Below are 24,543 nucleotides of genomic sequence, written 5' to 3'. Positions count from 1 at the left end.
CTTTAAAAAAAATATAAAGTCAGGCAACCTAGGTTTATTCTCACACTGTTGTATCCTTTTTCCAGTTGTAGAAAACAAATGTAGAAAAATTTTAAATTCTATTTCATCAATCTCTTAAACCTTTAACAAATAACTTTACTCTTGAAAAATTTTCTCTTTTTCCAAAATTCTAGGAGCTCCTTTTCCCAAGCAAAAGAAAGCCGAATTAGTTAGTACATAATAAAAACAGGCTCCTAATACAACTGAAAACATTTAGGATGTGGTTATTAGAAGAGTCCTGCTGAAGTTTAAATAACATTAAATCTATTGATCATCCATCCTCTGAAAAAAAGTTAGGCAAGCTGGTCAAAACTACAGTTAGTATAATCTACAACTTCTTTATACATCTCTTAGTTAATTTCTATGGGACTCTGCACTGTAAGAGAACTTCAGATGTCCTTTGACAAAAAGACGCTTGCACTTGTTTTGATATGAGAATAGGTAGCCAAAAAGGAATATAGGGACTTCCCTGGTGGTGCAGTGGTTAAGAATCCGCCTGCCAGCGCAGGGGACACAGGTTCGAGCCCTGGTCTGGGAAGATCCCACATGTCGCAGAGCATCTAAGCCTGTGAGCCACAACTACTAAGCCTGCGCTCTAGAGCCCACGAGCCACAACTACCGAAGCCCATGCACCTAGAGCCCATGCTCTGCAACAAGAGAAGCCACAGCACTGAGAAGCCCATGCACCCCAACTAAGAGTAGAGCCCCCGCTTGCTGCAACTAGAGAAAGCCCGCATGCAGCAACAAAGACCCAACACAGCCAAAAATAAAAACAAAAAACAAAACCCCCCAAAAAACACCCAAAATAGAATATAATCATATATAAGTGCAGTCAGCAAATCTTCTTAATTAACATTATTACAGCCTTAATTAAATATTATAGTAACTATATGCAAGGCTGTTCTGAGCAATTCATTAAAATATCAGAAGTTGATGACTAAGTTTTTTGGTTGATCTAGTAAATTTCAGTGCTATTATTTAAAAATATATATGATATTTCCTGTGCATAACAGTAGAAAATCTCCTTGTAAAAACTTTGGAAAAAATTTAAGAAGTAGTGCTTATAATGAACACAGAATATTTCTTCATTTGTGCATACCATATTTATTTAATCTATTTCATCTGTTGCCAAATTTTTACTACTATAAATGCCACTGCAATGCATAACCTTGCCTATAAATCATCATGTGCCTTTTATAACTATTTTCTTAGGATAAATTCCTAGAACTGGAATTACTTCATCAAAGCATAATACCGTCACAGTGCCCTTTAGAAACGTTGGATCAACTTATACTTCCACCAATATGTATGGCAGTGGCCACATCAATGCCTACCACTAGGTATTTCCACTCTAAAAGAAAAATCATTGCCAAATGAATAAGCAAAAATGAATATTCTCCTTGTCAGGAAAGCCATTACATAAAATAGAGCCTTAATATCATTTACCTATTGGATGGCTCAAAATCCAAAAGGAAAATACTATAAAACAAAATTTCCTTCTAAGTCATGTACCTTTAATTTTTATATCAAGTCCTTTTAAAACAAACTTATTGATAATCCATTTATTAATATTCTGTAATGACAGTCATCTCGTCATAAAAAAGGGAAAATAAGTATGGACTTACTAAAACAGCTAGTGGGAGAGGAATAAACCCCATCCTCCGTGCCACGGAATCACTGTAATCAGTATATGCCTAGACAGAGAAAGGAGAAAAGGATTTACGGGATTAAATAGCATTTAAAAAGTACAACTCACTCATCACCAGCAAATGTTATAAACAGGTGAGGCTGTGAGAAAGAAGAGAAGCTAGCACCTATAATGTAATTTAGTAAAATGATGTGGCAATCTAAATGTTCATAAGAAGTTTAAAATACAAAGTTGCATAACTATTACAACACTGCAGAAATCATACCCTATGTAATGTTACATATTAGTATTATTTTGTAAACATTTAGTGTCAAGAACAGAGATAAGTAGGAAGTTTACCTAGCTTTCCCTTAATATCCCATGCTGAATTAAACCATTGTTCAGTTAACTTCAGACTATGTCTTTAATATAATACTCACATTTTTCTGTCGACTGCTAACAAGGTCAAAAGCAAGGCTGGCTCTATATTCACTGTAGACCTAAAGACAAGTAAGAATGAAATATTAAGTAATATAGTGCAAACAGACAACGTGGAAAGATTTACCTTGTAGATAAGATGTTCAATAACTAGCCAGGAAGAAGGTGCTAATAACTAAGCGACATCTGGGTAGTTTTTCTCTTATTTGTTTTCCTACAATAAGGGTAAAACATAGCCTCAATTCCCCCAACTGGTAAGTTCACAGGCTTTGTAAAGGTTTCTCTTAAAGCGGGATAAATATTCAACGATTATGATCCTCAGAGTTTAGAATTTGGGGAGGAGTGGTTATATTTTAAGTAGTGTAAGGCACAGAAAAAAATTCTGAAAATTTAAATTAAATGAACACTTTAAAAATTATTATTACTGTATATCTAATGATAATGACGCCTTCTTAGAAAAATGAATGCTAAACATGATATAAAGCTGAGTTAGAGAACACAGTTATGAAGGCACTTGTATTCCACTAAAAACTGCACCAAGTATTAGAATCAAGCTTATTAGTTTTGACTTATGTTTGCTGAGAAAATAATCCCATGAAAAGGGATTCTCGTTTTGAGGAAGCCAAGAGAGTAAAGGGTAAAATTACTTTATCAGCATTTATGCAAAAAAGTGCAAAATTATATTTTAATTCAAGTATATTAAAACATTCAGAAACCCCATAATCCAATCATCACATTGTAGCAGCTGCAACTGCATTACATTTTAAGTCTTTGCCTTTTGAAATAAAACAGTAAGCATCAGAGAAGACAAAGCACAACCAAACCAAATCTAGATAACTGGTGAAATTACTGTTCATTTTGGGCCTGGGGTAGGAATGAGGACTGCACTAGAAAACTTGCCTATGTTTTGTTTACAACAAGCCTACAGCCCCATTTCTACTTCTGGAAATTCTATAGAATACCTGGTTATAATATAAAACAAATCTCTCAAAGTTCCAGCAAATGCTTTCACTAGAAAAATATAAGGCTCTTGTCTTCTAGGACTTATCAGAAACCTATTCATAATCACAGAAAAAGAATCAATTTTTAAATATAAAATATTAAACAATCTAGGCAGAGAGAGAAGTTTTGATATCTAATGTTTTAAATAGAAACAATGTGATTTTTAAACAGTTTAAGTAGACAGATTATGATGGTTATTAACAGTTTATAATGGTTTTGAGTTTGTGACACCCTGATCTCAACTACTGGTCAATCTATACCTCTACCCAAATGTATGGAACCAGAACTGTTTAATATTGAAATAATGTACTTTCAGTAGTACAATTATTTTTAGAAATTTAAAATTATAATTCTAACTTTAAAGTAGTAGTACTTTTCTATTTTTCTTCATAAATGCAGTAAACTTAAAACTTGTTCTACAACTTTATAATATTAACCAGAAGTCAACACCAAACACTGAATTGCTTATTAAAATACATACATCTGCAGTAATGTCATTGAACTTTGTGATAAAGGCATGTTTTACAATATCCACAGCAATTTCTGATGTAACCACCATACAGACATCTGGAAACAACACCCAGAGATGATCTATAAAGTAGGGGAGAAGAGAGACAATTAAATCTCTTAATATAAACAGAATCCATAATATCCTATCACAGGCTACCACAGAAACCTGCAATCTCCACAGGGCAAAACTATAATGTTTTCAATAAGTGATAATAGAGAGAGAACCAGCATTCAATTAATTATCAGAAGAGCCCTATTTTATCCAGATAAAGGATAAGTCATCCAACAAGTATTTATTCTGTGCTTCCTCTGTGCCAAACCCTACCAAAGGGGGCACAGTGGTGAACAGAGCCCCTGGCTTCCTTCTCGGACCAGCACGGGAGGACTGGTGGGACGGCTAACTAAGCAGGCTCCTTGTAAAACTCTCTGGCTGCCTTAATGTGATGGTAAATAACTACTAGGAACATGTGCTGAAGTCAGCTGAACAAATTTTTTTCCCTCCTTGATCACTAAGACTTAAAGATACTGATCAATCATTTATTTCACTGTCATACAGATGTAATTTGTCAGATTTGCTCACCTTTACCATATTTACTAGAATGTCAATTCAGTACCAAGTACCTGACAAAAAAATGCTAACAGATAACCTCCTTAGACCTTGAAGAAGGATACTAAGAGTGGGACAGAGCAAGAAAAGGATCAGAATTGTTGGCAGGGACCTGTAGCAATCCAGCACCTGGGCAGCTGGAAGGTGGGGTGGAGAGAGCACAGCTGGGGCCCTGCCTGCTGAAAAGACAAGGCAGTCTTAGGGAGTTTCACATCCTGTTGAGGTTTGGGGAATCGGGGAACCTCTTTCAACAATAAACTCTGCCACTGACTGGCTAGATGATGCTGGCAATTACCTAAGTTCCAGTTTCCTCATCTACAAGATAAAAGTATCTACACTTCACCATTATGAGAATTAAATGAGACAATGATGTAAAGTGCATAGCAATGGGCCCGGCATACAGGAAAGCTTGTACTATTTTTATGTTATTCATCATCCTGGGAATTTAGGGTAAGCTTCCTTAAGTGGTATTCAGTTCAAAAAAAATTTTTTTAAAAACCTAAAAAAAACAAAAGCAAAAACAAAGAGTGAAAGAATGAATTTACCAACAAAGAAGCGTTCCTCTTATCATATTCCCAAAGAAAACTAAGATAACTTGTTGAAAGTCTAGTACAAATGAGAACACGACTTTAAACATCCAGTTGTCAGCAGGTTTAGGGATTACTGTCCTGGGGCGCGACAATACCGCTGTTTGGGCCTGCTGATCCCACGCGGGCTCTGCTGGGACCAGCCACACTCGCCCGCTACTGCCTCTCATGGACATCCTGTTAGCTGACTTAGTTATAAAGCAAGAATCCAGCTATGCAGAGAATCTGGGTGTGTTTGAGTGTGGAGGAGGGGCTTTGCTACCACAGGTCAAGTAGCCTTTGGATCTATTCAGATGAGACAACAAGCCACTGTTAAGATATACCATTTGATTGTATGCTTTCTACAAGAAAATAACTTCTGGAAATATATTTCCAAGATCATATATCTCATTTTACATCTGTTTCTGATGTTTCACACACACCTGAAAACTAACAAGAAGTTATTAAATACCTATAACATGCACGGCACTGGGGGTACTAAACTGCAAAACATGACCTCGATGCTTAAGAACAAGGTTATACAGAAATGTCAGACATAAAAAATTCTAAATAACTTGAGATACCTGATCATTTCCCACCAAGCTGACTTCAGCACCACCAGACTGCGTTATAATTACCTATCTATTTCCTCTATTAGCTTGTGATTCCTACGCACATCTTAGTCCTTCTTACCTGTACCAGTGCCCAGCACGTAACATATACTTAGTGAATGTCTGCTAGCTGAATGACTGATGAAAATTCATGGAATCTCAACAACTTCCTTGCCAGCCTTGATTCAGAGAGTGTAAGTAACAAAGTTTACTGCTTTACATTGTATTTCTTTAATTTATCTTTATTCAAAATGCTTATTCATAGGCAGTGAATGAGTAAAAGATAAATTTTAGTAAAGAGTAAAAGTTCTTCTGGTGAACCGTAAAATGAAAAAGATCTGACTGTATTTAGATAACCACAGCACACTACAGTTAGAAAAATCAGCAAAGAGGCCTGGAAGCTGCAGTGCTCGACGGGGTCCACTCACCCACTGGGTACACAGCTCTAGAGATGCTGTGTGGCTCACAGGAAATGACGGGCCAAACACCACGGCATGTGGTCTGGCTCCCACCATACCACAGAGAGCACACTCAATCTGTCCTACTGGAACGGTTATTTCCAACACCCAAAGAGTTGAACAGCTAAAAATTTTGAAGTTTTCTGCAATATTCATTTTATTCCATGGAAGAGAATGATTTTTGGTTCAAGAGTAAAATTGGAAGGCACTGTATTTGTTAAGAGTTACTTACCTGGATTCCAAGAAAATTGTTCCATGTTTCTTAGACACACTATTAGCAAAAGCACATAATTTGTGAATCGTTCTTTAATATCTGAAAAAAAATTTAACATACAAATAGTAGATATATAACAAATTGTATATAAATAACAATTATATAGTATACTTTCTTTTAGTCAGAGCATGATGAAATTATACATGTAAATGTGTGTAAAATTAATATATTATAAAATATATACAAAATGTCTGTAAAATTATATGTAGGGTGGTGCTACGTTGGTAAACCATCTACTTCTTTCACCAGCATAATTCTAGTATGGAAATTCCAGTTTTCTACAGACTTCAAAAAATATTCAAGCCATCAATCTGCTCATATTGAGTCAGACTGCTCCAGTGGTCTTTGGGAATGTGATCTAGAACTAGTCACAACATGTGTGCTTTACACTCCACGGTGTGCTTCCTTGCAATTCTGCAGTGCCCTCCAGTGGTCTTTAAGAAAACTGTTTTCATTTTATAGAAGAAGAAATAATAGAAGAGTGTAAAATATAAGACTTGGGGTAACATAAAACCCCTGCTTCCCAGACTATTTCCGATCTGGTAAATAGTAAGTATACAAGTACCGACCTGATGAATCCTTCAGCTAAGAAAGTGCTAGTATTACAATAGCATTATTAAGGATATATGTGGAACTTAGGGGAATAAAACAAGCAAAAAATTAGGTTTCATGATATTTACCGTAAGTTACTAAGTATTCTGAGCTTAGTCTGAATGAATTTAATAAGAGCAAATACGTAAATTCCTGCTAAAGGTTAGTTTACACATTTCACTTTTGAAGCTGTTATCTTCTTATCAGAGTCTAAGATACTATGTAACCAAAAAATGGAATGAAATAAATCTATGTCTGCGTTAAGTCTGGTACATCCACGTGTTGGGTCTATGCAATGGTAGTGGGGCTGTGGCTAGAAGCCATCACGCATATGGTGCCCGTCTCAAAAGCCTGTATACATCTGTCATTTCCCTAATAAATCTAGTATCTCAGGAATTCAACTGTGGGACCCCCTACAGCCCTCTGCATTTCAGTTTCACTCTGAAGTCCTTCCTGGGACAGCTTTGTTCTTCCTTTCTGATTTCCACCGTTCCCTGTCACTCTAGAGCAAATGATTTGGACTTTTATTCTACAGCTTAACCTTGACCTCTGTAAGTGAGCTGGCGTTTTCCATGTGTCTTCTTCCCTAAATTCCTGAACTCTCTCTAGTTAGCAGCAGTACCTCTTTTCTAGGGTAGCTCGGCTCCTAGCCCATATTCGTGAGGAGTCTGAGCTGTACCTTTACTTCTTCAAAGGCCAGGGGGCACAATCTGCTGTTCTATTATGAATCCATAGCGTTATTTCTTATGAAATGCCATGTTTTGGGGTATAAGCTCACAGCACAGTGAGTCTCCAGGTGAAGAGAACAGGCGTGCCCCCTCGAAGGGCACGGCAGAATTGCAAGGGAGCACACTGTGGCGTGTAAAGCACACGTTGTGACTAGTTCTAGATCACATTTTCAACTTATTCTGTGATTTCAAAAGGGAGTATAGGTTAAAAGAAGCTGAGAAAAGCCTGTCCTAGAATAATTTCCATCATAATCTAAATAAAATGTATTCTCTGCTACTTATGTATAGTTAACTGTGGGACTTAATTCATGGGACTAATTAAATTTGTCCATGTACTTTCAGTTGGAATTCTGTACAGTTATTCACAGGGCTGCATCTATATGTGTGCTAAGCCCTTTGGATTTCTAATTTCCATCAACAAATTTAGCGAAGAAATGTACTTATTTCTGACCTTTCTACTTTCCATGATACTGACTTGGTTCACTGCAGAATTATCTGGAAAAGAAACTGCCTTGTGAAATTTAAAACAGTATTTGAGATAAGCCAACATAATTTTTATGAAGTCTTATATAATAAAACAAAAACAAGAGCAGTGTTTAAATTAATCATATCTGATTCTAGCTGCCAGCATAGAGGAAACCTATAGTCATTTCAATTCTAAGAATACTGATAAAAGGGGAAAAACTCCATTTTATTAGGGGGATGTTTAAGGTCAAATAGATTTCAGAAAAGCAGACTATTTCAAAATTCTGTAGAGATTAATAAAAATTGATAAATTCTGGTAGATAAATGCAATTCTACAGTATGAGGGACGTGAAAGGTGGTAAGTTTGAAGATTAAAAACACAATTAAAAAGTACTCATTTATCAATCTAACTATGAAAATGAGGCTGTTACGTGGCTATTAAAAAAATCCCACTATGTTTCATTCTTGTACTTTGACAACTTTATTTTGTGTACATTTAAATAATTTACAGAGATTTGACTTTTAAAATTTGAGCATCACTAAAGTATACCGAAATTCTGACACAGTTCCTCCACAATAAAATAAAATCCTACATAAAGAAGTAACATTTTTAGAATAATAGATTCTAATAATGATAAGATGTAAATATGTTGATTGAATGATTTATCTATTTACAATATTAATAATGCAATCCACAATGTATTTACATCATATCTCATCTTCAGAACACAGTTTTGACTTGGATTGAACTCACATTAATTAAAAAGTGAAACTCCTACCAAAATGGGAATGTTTTCTCTTAATCTTTATTAATGAGCTTAAAAACATGGGTGATTAATGCTTTAAAAATATTTCTGATATTCAAACTATTAAGCTCCTTTTTCCTCTTCTAAGTCACCACTAACAGGGATATACTCTAACATATTTACAGTCACAATATAAATGTGCAATGAGTGACTCTTTTATTTCCAACAGTCATTCAAATTAATGCAGGTACACAGGCTTATGTTAAGAGAGTTAAACAGAATCACCCTGAGCTGGAACCTTACTTCAGACCAATGTAACTCCTGCAGGATCTTTCTGAATGTACAGTTCACATTGTCAGTGGGTTAACAGCTATGTAAAAAATTTCATTTTAAGAACCCAGGTCAGAAAGGTCTAGGTTCCATACTCAGCTGGGGCTTACAATGACATGATGTGGAAGAAAGGACAAAATGTTAAAAGTTGGGTTTTATTAAATAAACTCTATTTTGTGTGTCCTCAGGTAATTCCCCTAAAGACAATGTATAGTCAGGCAAGAAACGGAAAGGGATAAAGTCACTCTAAAATTTCCAAACCAAGTTTTCAACATTAAACTAGCATGAGGTACTAAATCTGATCCCATGTACACGGCAGCTCAGTTTCCCAGGGAAATTCACAGGGAAAGAAATAGCCGGTGTGTGACCGGCAGCACCCTGTGGACTGGCTCTCATTTCACAGCTGCTAATGCACGGGGGTGGCGGGGTGGGGGCGTGGAGGAGGCAATAAACTCAGTCACCACGTGAAAGGCAGGCGTTGAGTGACTCCTTACCTATTCACTTAATATCTGAGCACCACCTGCAACATCAGCGAAATTGTCCACGACAGATTTTTCTTTTTCTTACTTGGGAACAGGTTTTAAAAAGCTACCTTAGGTAAAATTAATTTCTTATAAAACTTGAAGGGAGACTGAAGCGGGTACAATGCAGATCACGCTGCACCGTAACGTGAATTATTTTACCTCTAACAAAAAGCAAAACTTTTCATGCTGATTACTAACCATTTTAAGCCAAAATATACTTCTGAATTCCTTATAGACTCACATGCATTGCTTTATTAATATGCTACTGTTTTTAGAGTTTTCTTAGAACTGAAATATTGAATTCCTTATCTTTCTAAGCTAAGAGATTAAAATTTGGGGGGCTTGTTTATAAAAGAAAGGAAAAAGGGATATTAATTATATCAACATACTGGCGGTAAGGTTGAAAATCGTGCACAATCTCCTCCTCACGATACATAAAGACTGAAAACCCTCATAACTTAAAGATCTGCACGTCCAGTTTAAAGCTCTACAAAGAGTGCCTACTCAAACCAGGTTATTAATTTAAATAGAAATAATATGATTTCTGCTACAAGTGAAATTCTTATAGTTGAAGCAATATATTCTAGAGTTAACTTCTGAAGCTGAGAAGAGCATGCCCCTCCCCTCCTATCCCTCCCCTCCTCTTTCGTTTCAAATGTAAAGAGCTTGGCAGCACACGTTTGAAAGAATGTTACTGCACAGAACGACACCGTGCCAACTGCCCTTCAGAGCTCTGAGATCTAAGGTCTATCACTGCTCCACAGAATCGTCTAAAGTGTTTCATCAGCTCTTTCTATTCCTTGCCTAGTTATCAAATCTCCTATAATTCTAAACACTCCTTTGCTTTATAATATGCCATTATTTTCCTTATCTAATATACGTACAGCAAAATTTATGTACAGTGAAATTTTACTTTTAAGTGTACAATTTGATTGAGTTTTGATGAATGCATAAGCTATGCCACCATTCCCATAACTAAAACATGAACAGCTCCATCACTACAGTAAGTTTCCTTGCACCCCTCCCAGTCAACCCCACCCCCAGTAAGTAATCACTCTTTTATTTCTATCATCATAAATTAATTTTATCTGATCATAAGCCTCATAAGTATGAAATCACACAGTAGGTATTTATTTGTGTCTGGCCTCTTTTCACTCAGCATAAGGCTTCTGAGATTCATCCCTGTAGCTGAATATACGTAGTTCTCCCTAACTGCTGAATAGTGTCCCACAGTGTAGATATACCAAAATTTATTTATCTGCTTTCTTCTTAATGGGAGGATGTGGGTTGTTCCCAGTTTCGGGCTATGAATAAAGCTGCCACAACAATTCTTTACAAGTACAAGTCCTTTTGTGAAACTGTGCTCCCGCTGGTGAGTGACCGGGTAGGTGAATGTGTTAACTGTGTAAGAAACCGCCAAAAGGTTTCCCAGAGCAGCTGCAGCATTTCACATCCACCATCAGTGCGGGGCGCTCCCCAGCATCCCTGACACACACTGGCGGCCACAGGACCAGCCATTCCAGTGGGCACGTGGTGATCTCTCACTGGCTTTTTCACCCCTGTTTTCCACCATAGTGCAAATGGCAACGTGGTGCAAGAGATAAGTAATGTCTTCATATGCATATGAAAACAGTTTTGACTTTGCAGACTCCCTGCAAGGGTCTTGGGACTCCCCTCCAGGGTTCCGTGGGCCACACCTTGAGAACCAAGACACTGTGCTGCTATGATTATCCTAACTATGTAAGATAAGGTTTCCGGGGATAAATTTTGTGCCCTCACACATCTTAGAATTAGAAAGGAGGCGGTAAGGCACAACTGAAAAAGCCGAGAACTAAGAGCCAATCTGAGGTTTATCATCAGAATTCTCTTAGTAGCTAAGTGAGTGACCTTAGGGAAGTCAAATTACTCTGTTTCAACTTTCACATCTGTAAAATGGAATAATATCAGCTGCTCCTAAGAAATTTCTGGATCAATGAGAAGCTTCTGAAAGTATGGTAAGGGGCGATACAAATACCTGTAATTTTTTACTATCTTAAACATCCTGAGATTACAATAACCAAAATAATAATAAAAAAACAACTTAGTAAAGATGTTGAGAGAATAAAAGAAAGCACAGCTTAAGTCAAAGAAAACAGTGGCCCATAGGAAACGTGACATTAGAGTTTCAGAATGAGTTACAAAATAATACTGCATAAAGCTGCAAGTAGAATCTGATTGTACATACCGCTATTTGACATTTGAAAAAGATTGTTCTTTTCAAACTTCTTGAAAACACTTCCTTTAATTTCAACAAACTGAAATAGTAAACACAAATATCATCTTCATCATTAACACAGTTTTAAAAATGGACATGCTACATATAAAACTTCTTAGAGAATAAATAACATTTAGAAAAAATAACTTTTTCCCATTCAGAATACTGCTGTTAAAGTACCACATAACCTCAAAAATGTAAAATAAAATCTCAGACTTACGTTATTAGACATCATAATAGTAAGCAGGGACTTGTTGTGTGAGTTAAAAGCCACGTTGAGAGTTGTTGCCTGAACCATTATAAGGATCGCATGCAAAACTAGCAGTAACTGATGTCAAGGAAAAAACTTAAGTCTGTTTTCAGTTTATATTAATAGATAATGCTATAAAATCTTGCAAGTTTATAATGGGGAAAAAAGATGACTATGCTTTCTAAATCAAGTCTTACGTAAGTATTTTATTATCTTTGTAACTTCCCTATTAGCTATAGTTGATATAAATTTGATGGGATAAGATGTGTGCAACTCATATGAAACAAAACAAAAGCAGAAATGAATCCAGTCATTTAGACTGTGAGTCCTGGAAAACAGCTGTCTTGTTCTTTCTGGATCTTTGGCATTTGGTACAATGCTTGGGAAATAGGATCTCAGAAAAGTTTATTAAATAAACGGAATAAATTATGGTAAATACTGAAAGAAGAGACCTAGATATATACATTGTGAATTAAGATAATTTGCATTCTAAAATGGAAGAGAACACAAAGTAAAAGTTAGTCTGGAACTGATTTTCCTCTCTGGTTCTGCAGGGGGCGGGGAATATAAGACAGTAAGAAATGTCTGATAATTAAGATTCTTCTTCAGATGTCAGTTTTGAAGACATCCACAAGCTGCAGAATTATACTCATATTACATATGGAATAGTTTATTTAAATTAGAACAGTAACTTTTTACTTCATTATACTTGGAACAAGCTTTTACTCTCCACAGAAATTTTTCCCACATAGTCCTTTAACTTCCCAAATATTAATCCAATTCTTTCAAGCATTGCTCTTTCAGAGACAGTACAGAAAAAAAAAATCACACGACACATTCCTTTGAACGAGTCCTGATCCCATATGGACCTTAAGTGTAGGCATGCATGTGTGTGTAAATATACATACACACACGTGCACACCATGCTATATAGTAAAGCATTTACTCTCCAAAAGAAAAGCTTTCAGAAGGAGATGAAGGAGGGAGAAATAAAAGCTCAAAAATTCCTCCCTAACCAATTTCAAATTTTATTTCTAGATGAATTGTATACATTTTAAGCTGAAGGTTAAAACAAAGAATTTATAGGTTTAAAGATAACTTCAAAAAAATTCTAATATATGTATGAAAAAGTTATATAGATCTATATAAATCTAAAATATGTATAAACATACTATCCCTTTATTCTAAAATCCTTCCTTATAAGCAGTTACACTGAGAAAAGAACTATTTTCTAGCAGTTCAAAGGGTCATGTACACATGAGACTCTTTAAATTAATTTACAATTACAGTTGACCCTTGAACAACATGGGTGTGAACCGCATGAGTCCAGTTATACGCATATATTTTTCAATAGTAAATACTACAGTATTAAATGGTCCGTGGTTGCTTGAATCCTTGGATACACAGGGCTAATTGTAAGTTATACTTGAATTAGCCCCTGTGTTGTTCAAGGGTCAACTGTACTATTATAAGCAATTTCTCAAAAGAAAGCAGAGGGTTCACAGTAGTCTTCAGGATACGGACACACACACACCTTTAAATCTGAGAAACAGCTAACCAAATAGAATAATGTAAAATATGCATTGATGGTTGGAATTTCCGAGAAGTCTAAAAGGATACAGACATAGAGAACGGCCATGAAAAAGTGAGGAATCACCCCGATGTGGGCTCTTTTTCTTTCTTTGGGCTCTGTTGCTGTCCAATAGAGAGCATCTAATATATCTTGTCCAAATGATGAAAACAGACGATCTGCTACCTAAAGAGAAAAATTTTGTTAAGGTGTTTCTCGATATTCCATTTGAATATGTTACTAAAATTCAGAGGTGAACTCAAATACTGGAAATCTCACTTTTTAAATCCTACTAGAAGCTAGGCTCCAAAAGAGAGCAGGATCTTTATTTACTTCTTCACTTACATTTCCTTATTCTCTGACACACAATGAGTGCTCAAGTTTTGTATTATCTGAATTAGACTTTGTCTAGTAAACTCTGTTTGTAACAAGAAAAGTTTTAGTAGCAAAAATAAAAGGGAGAGGATACATCAAAATCACAGTTCCTCTGGTTTTAAAACTCTCTGAATTCAAATTCAGGATTCAAACTTAAATCCTTTAGGACAAGTATATCATCTGATCCACTCTACTCACACCTAATATCGGTAAATAACAATAGCTGTAATTTGTTTGAGGCTTATCATATAAGAATACAATAAGCAGATTTGCTTCCTAAAGACATTTTCAAGTTCTGATCTCCATGAATACAGTATGATAAATAAAGAGAAGCACATCAAACAAGAAGAAAGGAGGGCTTATCATTCAGGATTCAGTCACATTCTAAGACAGGACCTTCCCAGACCATCCAGTCTTTTGTGGCTCCCGTGGTCTCTAACTATGACCGTGTTCTTTTTCATGACGGTTATTTATTATTTCCAAATACCTCCTTGTTTACTGCCTCTCTCCCACCTGTAGAATATAAGCTCCAGGGGACTAGGCTTTGTTCATCTCTGGATCTTCGGGATCTTGGCATGTAGGGAGTGTTGGTTGAATATTTGCCGAATGAAGGGATGAATCGCTACCATTTAGGGAGCTCCTACCACATGCGTGGTCTGTGCTAAGCCCCTTCTATGGGCTGTCTCATGTAATCCTGGTAATTCCCCTAGTATCTCCGTTTCACAGATGAGAAGCTGAAGGTTAGTCATTCAGCAACCAGCGGCCATGTGCAGGATAACCAGGATTGGAGGTAGTTATCGCTACACTAGAGCCTGGACTCTTCTACGTTATGCTGAAACCACGCATCAACTCTAGTCTACACAGTGAATAAGTATTTAAGCCACTTTGATCAGCAATTCATGGATCCTCTGCTTGCCCTGTTTCCTAGTAACGGTAGTACCGTCACCTTGTAGAGCGCTGTGTAAATCAGGAGGCGTCTGCCTTAAGTTTGGGAGTAGGGAGGAGCCCGGTCACCTGCAATCCCCCGGGAGGGAAGGCATGGAGGAGATTAGTGGGGTGCTGGCACGGAGAGCCACCCACGCGGCTGGGGAGGACAGGAGGCCTGGGCTTTTCCTTCTGTGGGAGGGAGGCGAGAGCAGGATGGCTACTCTGCTTCACAAACCACGCCCACACTTGGCGGGGCAAAGCAAGTGTACGGCAACCAGTCTACAACCAGGAAGCTGGGGAGGGGTTTTTAAATCATCCCAGTCAATGAATTAAGGACTAACCTGGGACGGCTAGAGTTCTGCGGCTTCTACGAAGAGATGGAAAGCCCCCAGCTGCCCGGGCAGCACAGCTTCAGGGCAGAAAGGCCAGCAGCCTCCACCCCACCCCACGTGTCTACTCGCCAGGACAAGCCCGTCTGTGACTAATTCCAAAGACTAGTAGGCCTTATTTGTGTCCCCAAAAAGCAGTATAGGAAAGTACAAGTTGAGTCTCAGAGGTTAATTATATAACCCAGGTTGGCTTACTATCTAAAAGACTTATGAAGTTTCTGCCTATAAAGCAAAGCATGTTTTTCTTTGCTTTGTGTAACTTAATTTACATAAATGCAGATTTTCATATGATGACTGCTTTAAAGCATAGCGTCCTTGGAAGACATATTGTATTCAAAATGTTAAGTACTTAGAGAAATTGGGAAATTGTTTTCTTGCTTGGTGTGAAAATTCAAAATCAACTTAAAATATAAATCTACTATAGCCAACATACACATAACCCTAAAAGTATTTTCATAAATTTAAAAATTCTAGCAAAAAGTATACACGGGTTTCCAATGAATTTGCAAAATAAATTTCTCTACCATTTGACAGTTTACATTCTCAAGGAAGCGCTGACTCAGAAATGTCCAGGCAGCAGGTGCCCCTCTTCCTTACTTGAGGATACACTGTGCCCTGAGGACCTGCTACCCTCAGTGCGTCCCAGGGCCGGCAGCACAAGCACCATCTTGTTAGAAAGACAGACTCTCAAGGGCCAGCCCAGACCTACTGAGTCAGAATGTGCATTTAACAAGGTTGCCAATGACCGGATGAACACTGGAGGCCAGAAGCACCATTACCAGAGCCTGCAGGAAAGTGTTCTGTATTGGTAGGCTTGGAGCAGTGTGCCACCGGCCAGGCCTGTGCAGGCTGGGGCGCTGGTCTGCCTGGCGGGTAAACGAGGGCCCGGACTCACCTCGAGCATATTGTAGATGATGTAGAGCTTGATGACGGACTGGCCCCTAATCAGGTGATACATCATGGAGTAGTCCACATAGTGCATCATAAAATAGCAGATGACCAAAATGACACCCTTCAAGATGTCACACACCTGGGCAGGCTGAAGCAAACGTCTGTCCCTGAAATATATGAGAAGTAATAAAAATATGAGTTTTACCTTCTGTGTTCTTGAATAAATAATCTTTACTGGACATACAGTGGCAAACAAAGGTAATGGGACTTAGGTTGATCTTTCAAAAATTTCAAACTAGCAAGGAAAGTTATGCTGACTACTCAACAGTATGAAATTTTCTGCCCAAGTAGAGAATATAAAATATTAAACCAGAATTACTGCTAGAAGTGGGGAACCTAAACAAGTGAACGCCGAAGGCAGGCGGCTGCTGATAGAGTGCTCGGAAGCAATGGATTTCCACGAAGAAGACACAAGCCTCCCACCTCATCGGGAAGCCCTGGAGCCCACTGGCTCAGCCCTTCTTACGCAGTTCTAGCATTCTACGCATGGTTTTCTGCACTTTGCACTTTTTATTTAGCAGCATAACAGATTTTTCCATATCAGTTCATAAGGAACTCATATTTACATGACAGTGCAGTGCTCCACTGTGTGGATGTATCATAATTTATGTAACATATCATTGACAAATTTCCAGCCTTCTGCAACTATAAACCATGACGCGATGTACATGTCATGCCGTGTCAGTGAAAGTGCATCTATAGGATAAAGTCCTAAAACTGGAACCTCAGGGTTATGTTCACTTGACATTTTGATAATAGCAGCTGCGCTGCCCTCTGCAGGGGTTGTACCAATTTACACTTGCACTAGACACCTGTAAGCCCACGTGCATCAATTAGCATTTGATCAACTTTAGGATCTCTGCCAATGCCACTGGTGAAAAATTGAATCCAGTAGTTTCAATGTTAATTTCTCTCATTAGGAGACTGACATCTTCTTTATATTTTAAAGTTATTTATACTGTCTGTGAATTCTCTCCTCACATCTTCCTCTTACTGGTTTTTAGGACAGCTTTTATATTACAAAAGTTAGCCGTCTATGACATGAGTCGAAAATACAGTTGCTCCTTAAACAACATGGGTTTGAACTGCATGGGTCCACTTATACGTGGGTATTTTTCAATAAATATGTACATCAGTACTACATGCTCTGCGATTGGTTGAGTCCATGGATACAGAGGAATCTTGGGCACGGAGGGATCGTGTATACGGAGGGCTGGCTATTGAGCATCGGGTCGGTGCCCTAATCCTCAGTTGCTCAAGTGTCAACTGTGGTTTTTTCCTAATTAATACAAGCAGAATCATTCCTTACTTTTGAGGTCAGAGTATAAGGAGCTAAACCTAAACTGTGAATGGAAACGTCTCCCTAAGACACAGCAAAAAAATACATTAGAAAAGAAGAAATTTAAGACTTCTTTCACTGAACATAAAATTCCTGTGACAAGAATGGGAAAGGTGTTTTCTCTAAGTCGACTGCAGGCTGATTCCTCAAGATAGAAAATGCTCAGTCTCCTGCCTTGGCAGCTTTTACATATGTATCGTACAGTCAATAAAAAGCCTGAATACTGGCATTAGGAGCCGCAGAGTCCCCTCACTTCTGCCCGTTATGACAACACTTTAGGACCTACCTAAGGGGTGAGCTCCCTTTCCAGCGGGCTATTGGCGTCCTGAGCTTTCTACTTACTTGCTATTTCCTGGCTACCTATTCTCTCTGGAGCTCCTTCCTAGCCCTTGTCCACATTCAGATCGGGGGCTCTTTTCTTCCAAAGATCCTTGTAGGGTTCAACAAGGAACCCATAACTGCTATCCAGAACACTGCTCTATAAGATAACAGTGAGGCATGCAATGCCAATTCTGCCAGATGTGCTACAGAACCTCATACTTGTTTTCTACAATACATACTGCATTGCGTACTACACTGTAGTATGCAGAGGTTTTCGGTCAGGTGTGAATTTGACCTCTTCACAGAGAGAATATGGAAATCTGAAAAAATCCTGAAAAGAGACAAATTCTGTGAAGACTGGGTCCAGGGAGGGCTAGCAGAGGACGAGAAGACACTGGGCTGAACCAACGAGCTAGATGGAGAGACGGGTCAGAATAGTCCAAGTCACGCCACGTGTCCAAGTCATACCACCACGGCACAATAAGCCGAGGGAAGTTATTCTTAGTAGTTGAAGTTGAAATCTTGGGAAAAACTGCCTCAAGGACAAAGCTGGTCAATCTCTATCATCATTTTTCTGTCCCTTTCTGTCTCCAGTGCTGTTCCTCTCTCTCCCTGCAGACTCTGGCCCTTTTCTCCTCATGAAATCCAGAGTGAGCTGCATCTCCCATCTCCAAACACCTAGCCCAGAACACAGAACTCTGCCAAGGGCTGTTCAAATATCGAGGTAATTCGCTGCTGGACCCCAAGGTAAAAAATGGAAGCGGTATTATATTTGTCAAGAGTTGGAGGTAAACATATTTTTAAGTCAAACAATGAGAAGAGAAGACATTCTGAACACTCTTGGGCTCCTGGCCCGTGTGCCTGTCTCCCCTGGGATGGCCAAGGTCAACCCGAAGCATCAGCCAGGAGCACACATCCACCTCCCCCTCAGAAGTGCTGGCACAGCTGAGCATATGCTGAAAAGCACAAATCACCCACAGTCAGGGGCCTTTGTGTTTAAGAACTAGAGGTCATGTTTTATGAACTAAAGAAGCAGGGTGGTATTAATGAATTTACATTAATTACCAAAAAGATTTAGATAACTAATTAAAGTAGAAATCTATACTTAGAGCTTTTGGTACTAGATTGGCATCTACTTAGTTAAGTTATCTCAGTCAAAGCACTTTATTTAAGAGATAAAAGGATTTTTAATACATATCTGTCCAATATTGTTTCTTTATAAACATTTGCAACAAAGGAACAGTGTGTTAGTATATCTAAGGAGGAATATTATATTTGATACAAGTCATTGTTAGAAATTAGCTACCAAACACTGGAAAGCTGTCTCCCCAAATAACGTAATACCACACATTTTAAACCAAGATGATAATAAATTAAAATTTTTTAATTTTAAATAAACAACTTTAATTTAGCTTTCTTTTGCTTAGGATTAAACCAGGCTGTAAAAATGGCGGAACAGTTGAAGAAACACCTTATGCTACAATCCACAGGTCCTATGAGGCAGGCACCATTCTAGGCACTTGGCACGTATCTGTTCTAGTTTCCACGACAATCCTATGAGATCCTATGAGGAAGGTACATCACCATCCCAATTTCACAGATGACGCAAAGAGTATCAAGAACGTGCCTGCAGCTGCATGGTCAGGAATTAGATGTGGGGGACCAGGGATCTGACCCTCTGCATCTGGCTCCAGAAGGCATGTTCTCACTCCCATCTACCATCCCAGACTTTTCTTTAACTTTTAAACTTACAGGAATCAGCAACTCAGTATCTTTTATCTTTCAGCATAATTTAATACTGTATAATTTATCACTGTACTGTCATCTCATATGGAAAAATTATTGTGCTAAAAACCAAAAATAGCTATAATTTTTCATTTCTAAAAAGAGGGAAAAAAGGACTATTTCCACTGGATCTGTGCACTGCTTTCTGTGCACTCTCTGCTTTGGTGAAAATTTTCCATTGCTTACATTACAACTGGGTGCTACAGAGATGACTCTGATTTTCTCCTTAATTTCAAAATTAAGGGGATTTATTCAAATGAAAAAATAAAAGCAGCATAACTCTTAAGAAACAAGGGTCTTGTTTTCATATAAATTTCCCTGTAAATGAAAAAGGAAAGTTGCAAAAATAAAAAAATCGTTTCTAAGGGGGCATCACAGCTTCTCTGAGTAGGAAGAGATCTAACCTCAAAATAAGTTCAGCTGGTTAAAACAACCTGAACCAGTTCCAGCATTTGTTTCCTTCTCTGCCAGGACATTTTTTGATATGATATATGATAAAGTATTTCCAACTCCATAAGAAGCTTATCTACAGCCCTGCCAATCAACTCTGAATTGGTTTATGAACAATACTTTCAGGCTGAAGCTCTTCCTTATAAATGCCTGTTAAACAGTGGTTACTAGCAATTCGTTTTGCAAGCACTGAAAATCCCACACTAACACATAAACAAATGGAGGAAGCTGTTGGACAAAGTGAAAAACCCACTAATCTAATTTACAGCTGGCTGTCAGTTATCACAAGACAAGTAATATTAAACAAGATAGTCAACAGAACTTAAAAAATTTTTTAATTTTCAAGTTAAGCCACTCTTACAGAAATTAAATTGTCTACATTTCTAAATTTTATCTTTTGGTCTTTCAAATACTTTCCCTGGATTTGCACAATTACCGAATAAAGTGACCCAGTTGTTTCAAGGGCACTTTTGGGGAAGAGAATGACGTAGTAAACCAAGATGATCAGGTGTGGGCTTTTTCTGCACCCTGTTCAGCAGAAGGTACTATGCCAAGTAAGATTAAAGTAAAAACTGATAGTGAACAGAACAAGATCAGGAAAGAAGAGGAGGCAACACAAATGATTAAGAGAACTGGGGTAAGCCCTGCCTAGTTAATTTTCAAACTGGTGTTGAAACATGCCAAGGCATCAGCATGAGCTACTTCATTACAAAATACGCAGACTGGATCTTTCTTTTTTTCTCTCTTTCCCTTTTAACATTTTTAGCTATTTGTGGTATAACTGAAAGAATGAAGATATACAAGCACTATTGAAAAAAACGTGAAATATTAAAAATGGTCTCCATTTTTGAAAGAGAAGTCGTTTTATAATTTTAGAGTAAATTGGAATAAAGTATTAAGATTCAGATGTTTTCCTCAATTAGGAGACTGAAAATTTTAAATCTTAAGTTTTTGCGACAGACAGTAGAAAAATAATTATAAAAGCTTAAACTGAATGATTAAAGCGTTCCTTGGGCTTTGAAAATAATTTCAAACTATACTAGGAAAAAACCACTAGTTTTATAAGCTATGTTTGGTGCTTGGAGGATGCAAAATAAAAACTGCTCACATTGAAGGGCTCAGCTGATGGATGTGGCATTGGGAATGAAGTACTTGATGCCAGGTCTAGTCCGACATCTATAATTAAAGATCATTTTATCAAGTGATTTTCTTATGTGAGATGAGATCATGGTGAAATCCTGCACAAATGTGGACAAAGCTTTATGACCACGTAAGGACAGGGAACCACATTTTCTTCAGTATGTGTCCGTCTCCAAATGGTTATGTCTACATTTTTTCATTATAATCAGTATTCGTTTGTACTGATGTCAATTTGGCCGAGAGTACAGAAGGAAAAATCAGGGTTTACTCACCACGAGGAGTCCCTGTGACACCACATTCCATTCTACAAAGGAAGTGAAAGTGCTCCTCCCTTCGGTCTGATTTACGAGAGAGAAAGAAAGAGAGAAGGTTGTAATGTTGCTACGCTACTTAGAGCGTCATGGTGAAGAAACAGGGGACAATAAAACCTGAGGTTAGGAAGACTCTCTAACAAATATATTGCTCTCTACAAATCAGCCACTTAGACCAGCCCTGGTAAGAGGAAATGACAGACGTACTTGTTTCCGCAGAGAAAGTTTCCAAGAGCTCTCCCTACCTGCGCAACAGGGGTGGCGTGAATCACTCAGGCCAAAAATAAGGCTTACATCTAAAAAGAGAAAAATCTATTATGTATATGTGTGTGTGTTCATATGTGTGAAGTTAATTTTAGGTAGAACTACCTTGGAGGAGGTAAGGCATACGGAAGAAACCCAATGGGTTAAGAAACTCTCAAGCATTTGAAATTCATAATTCTTCGGGAGATGAGAGCTTTCTGTGGGATAAATTCTCAAAAGAAAAAGACACCATTGCTTCTTTTTTTTTTTTTTTTTTTTTTTTTTGTGGTATGCGGGCCTCTCACTGTTGTGGCCTCTCCCGTTGCGGAGCACAGGCTCCGGACGCGCAGGCTCAGCGGCCATGGCTCACGGGCCCAGCCGCTCCGCGGCATGTGGGATCTTCCCGGACTGGGGCACGAACCCGCATCCCCTGCATCGGCAGGCGGACTCTCAACCACTGCGCCACCAGGGAAGCCCACCATTGCCTCTTAAAAACAAAAAAAGTACAGAAAGCCTCAAGTAAGAGTTATGCCTAAAACTGAGGTGAGAAATCAGTAAAATTTACTTGCACATATTTTATTTGCTCCAATAGTAAAAGAAAAATACTCTAGCATTTATTACTTAAACCTACTCTACACTTATTACTGTCTAAAATATTTTAGCAAAGTCTTCAAAACTATCAGTTCCTGGCACCAGATAGTATTGCTTTTCTCTACAATCTCCCTCAACTTTTAACTCAAATGTGACTGAGGCTTCTACAACACAAAATGAAGCCACAGGTTGGAGGAGGAAAAAGGATTCAGAAAAAAATGCCAGGTAAATTAAAAACACACATACAACTGGTTATTATTTATTTATTCTGTAAGTAAATTTGGAAAAAATAATGTTGGATACCTCCTTAGCAAAATATAGAGCAGTCTACTTTTCTAAAAAACAAAATACTTTCATTCTTACAAGAAACAAAGATACTTCATATAATAAATCAACACTTAATTCTGATTTTCATGTCCTCATCATTAAAAAAATTATTCTAATTCAAGAAGTTTCTTAAATGTTTTTAAAAAAGTATACTATCCTGAGAAAGAGGGAAGACATACATAAATCAGTTGACTTTTAAAGAATCTGGATGTATTTCTTTATTTTAGTCTACAACAAAATAGTTAGGGCAAAGATTTTTCAAGACTGTAAATTCATTAGCAATAGTTTTCACCTAAATATTCTTGAAATTACTAAGGACAGGTTTAAACTTTTTATGCAAGCAGTGCACCCTTTGCAGATAACACACATACAACTACCGAGTCAAGAAAATTACCCTGCCAACATCTCAAAATGAAAAATATTTTAACAGGGTCAAAAGCTGGCAAAATGTCCACCAGGGGAGCAATCACGATAAAGGCTGGTTTCTTAAGGGCTGCAGATTCACCCTGGCCCTCAGGCTTAATGAAAGGCAGAAAGTCTATTTAGTTGTCAGTACTGACAAATACCCGCAAACCAAAACCCATGGCAAGTTTGCAGAAGATTTAGAAATAGGTTCAAAAAATCAATTCTAAAGCAGAAAACCCGGGAGGCTGTCAGCTTTCATAAGCCTCTCACAAATGCTGTACCAGATATAACTCTGCACGTAGAGGAGGTGAAAACACCAATCCCATCTCTGAAAAGAGGGCAATAATAGTACTCTGCTATGATGTGACACTGAAACCACAGCACTAGAGCCTGCAAACTATTGCTGTTTTCATGTCAGCATCTTGATTACTTTGACAAATATCCCTTCCCACCCCCCACCCTTCTTTTGGGGAATAAATTTCAAACAACTAAGAGACTAGGAAGATATCAATAGTAACTTTCTTTTTTCTTTAACAGAAAGAAAACTAAAATACAGGAGAGTGAGAAAAAGAAAACAGAAAAAAGAATACAATCAACCTCTTTGCTGGTCTCTTTAATTTCTTCTTATCTCTTTGAAAAAATAAAGTCAGACTGAAGGAAAGAGCACTTTTTGTTTGTTAGAAAGATGGGACATGATACAGCTACAGGCAAGACAAATCAAATAATCTTGAATGGAAGTAGAGAATGTTGGAAGAAAACCTATAAGAAGACAAAACTTGGCTGATTAGTAATTTCGTAAAAATAAAATGTATTTTTATATTCCTAAAATATTTGAAAGGTCTTAGACTTTATATTAACTATAGTTTTGCTACTTCTGATAAAGTATACTTAAGGCACTAAGACAGGAAAGCAGTATCTTCATATTCTGTATAATCTGCCTACACTCAGAGTATTTAAAGTGCTGAAGTTCTGTTATATAATTTTAACTGCACTTCACGTTATATATACACATATTTATTAGTGATGGCATAAAATGTAATTTTTCAGTTGATCCAGACTGCAGAAATAGCAAGAACTGTTTGCCCAGGAAAACTTAGCCGAGTCTTCACTGTAGTGTGATGGGCTGCCCTCTAGTATCAGTTTGGCCATAAAAACTTGAAAATAGAACGGACTTGAATTCTGTTTTAAAATGTTATTCAGATTAATTTAGATTGAAAAGTATTTTAAAGTAATATACAAAAGTTATCACCTTTACTTTTTATGCCAAAAAAAACCCCTTAAAATACCTAGAAAAGGTTGGCTCCAGGGACCATCGACCACTCACACTAAAGCCAACAAGGAGTAGAGGATGAAGGCTTCCCAGCTCTCTGCAACACCTCTCCCAGTTTTTAGAACAAAC

General features: G+C 37.6%; 1 protein-coding gene across 1 annotated transcript in view; it reads right to left on the bottom strand.

Moving 5' to 3' along the window:
• The window catches only part of TAPT1 (transmembrane anterior posterior transformation 1), a 61,940-nt gene that overhangs the window by 10,328 nt on the left and 27,069 nt on the right, over positions 1 to 24,543 (bottom strand). The window contains exons 4-11 of the mRNA XM_024119376.2: positions 16,177 to 16,339; positions 13,641 to 13,776; positions 11,991 to 12,088; positions 11,741 to 11,810; positions 6,091 to 6,171; positions 3,588 to 3,697; positions 2,107 to 2,166; positions 1,665 to 1,733 (exon numbers count right to left, since the gene is read on the bottom strand). Of these exons, the coding sequence (XP_023975144.1) occupies positions 1,665 to 1,733; positions 2,107 to 2,166; positions 3,588 to 3,697; positions 6,091 to 6,171; positions 11,741 to 11,810; positions 11,991 to 12,088; positions 13,641 to 13,776; positions 16,177 to 16,339 (787 nt within the window). The remainder of the gene's footprint in view (positions 1 to 1,664; positions 1,734 to 2,106; positions 2,167 to 3,587; positions 3,698 to 6,090; positions 6,172 to 11,740; positions 11,811 to 11,990; positions 12,089 to 13,640; positions 13,777 to 16,176; positions 16,340 to 24,543) is intronic.

Source organism: Physeter macrocephalus, chromosome 7, assembly GCF_002837175.3.
Source record: "Physeter macrocephalus isolate SW-GA chromosome 7, ASM283717v5, whole genome shotgun sequence".
Classification (NCBI taxonomy): Eukaryota; Metazoa; Chordata; class Mammalia; order Artiodactyla; family Physeteridae; genus Physeter; species Physeter macrocephalus.
Note: the sequence above shows the minus strand (reverse complement) of the source record. Positions and strands in the feature narration are given on the sequence as shown.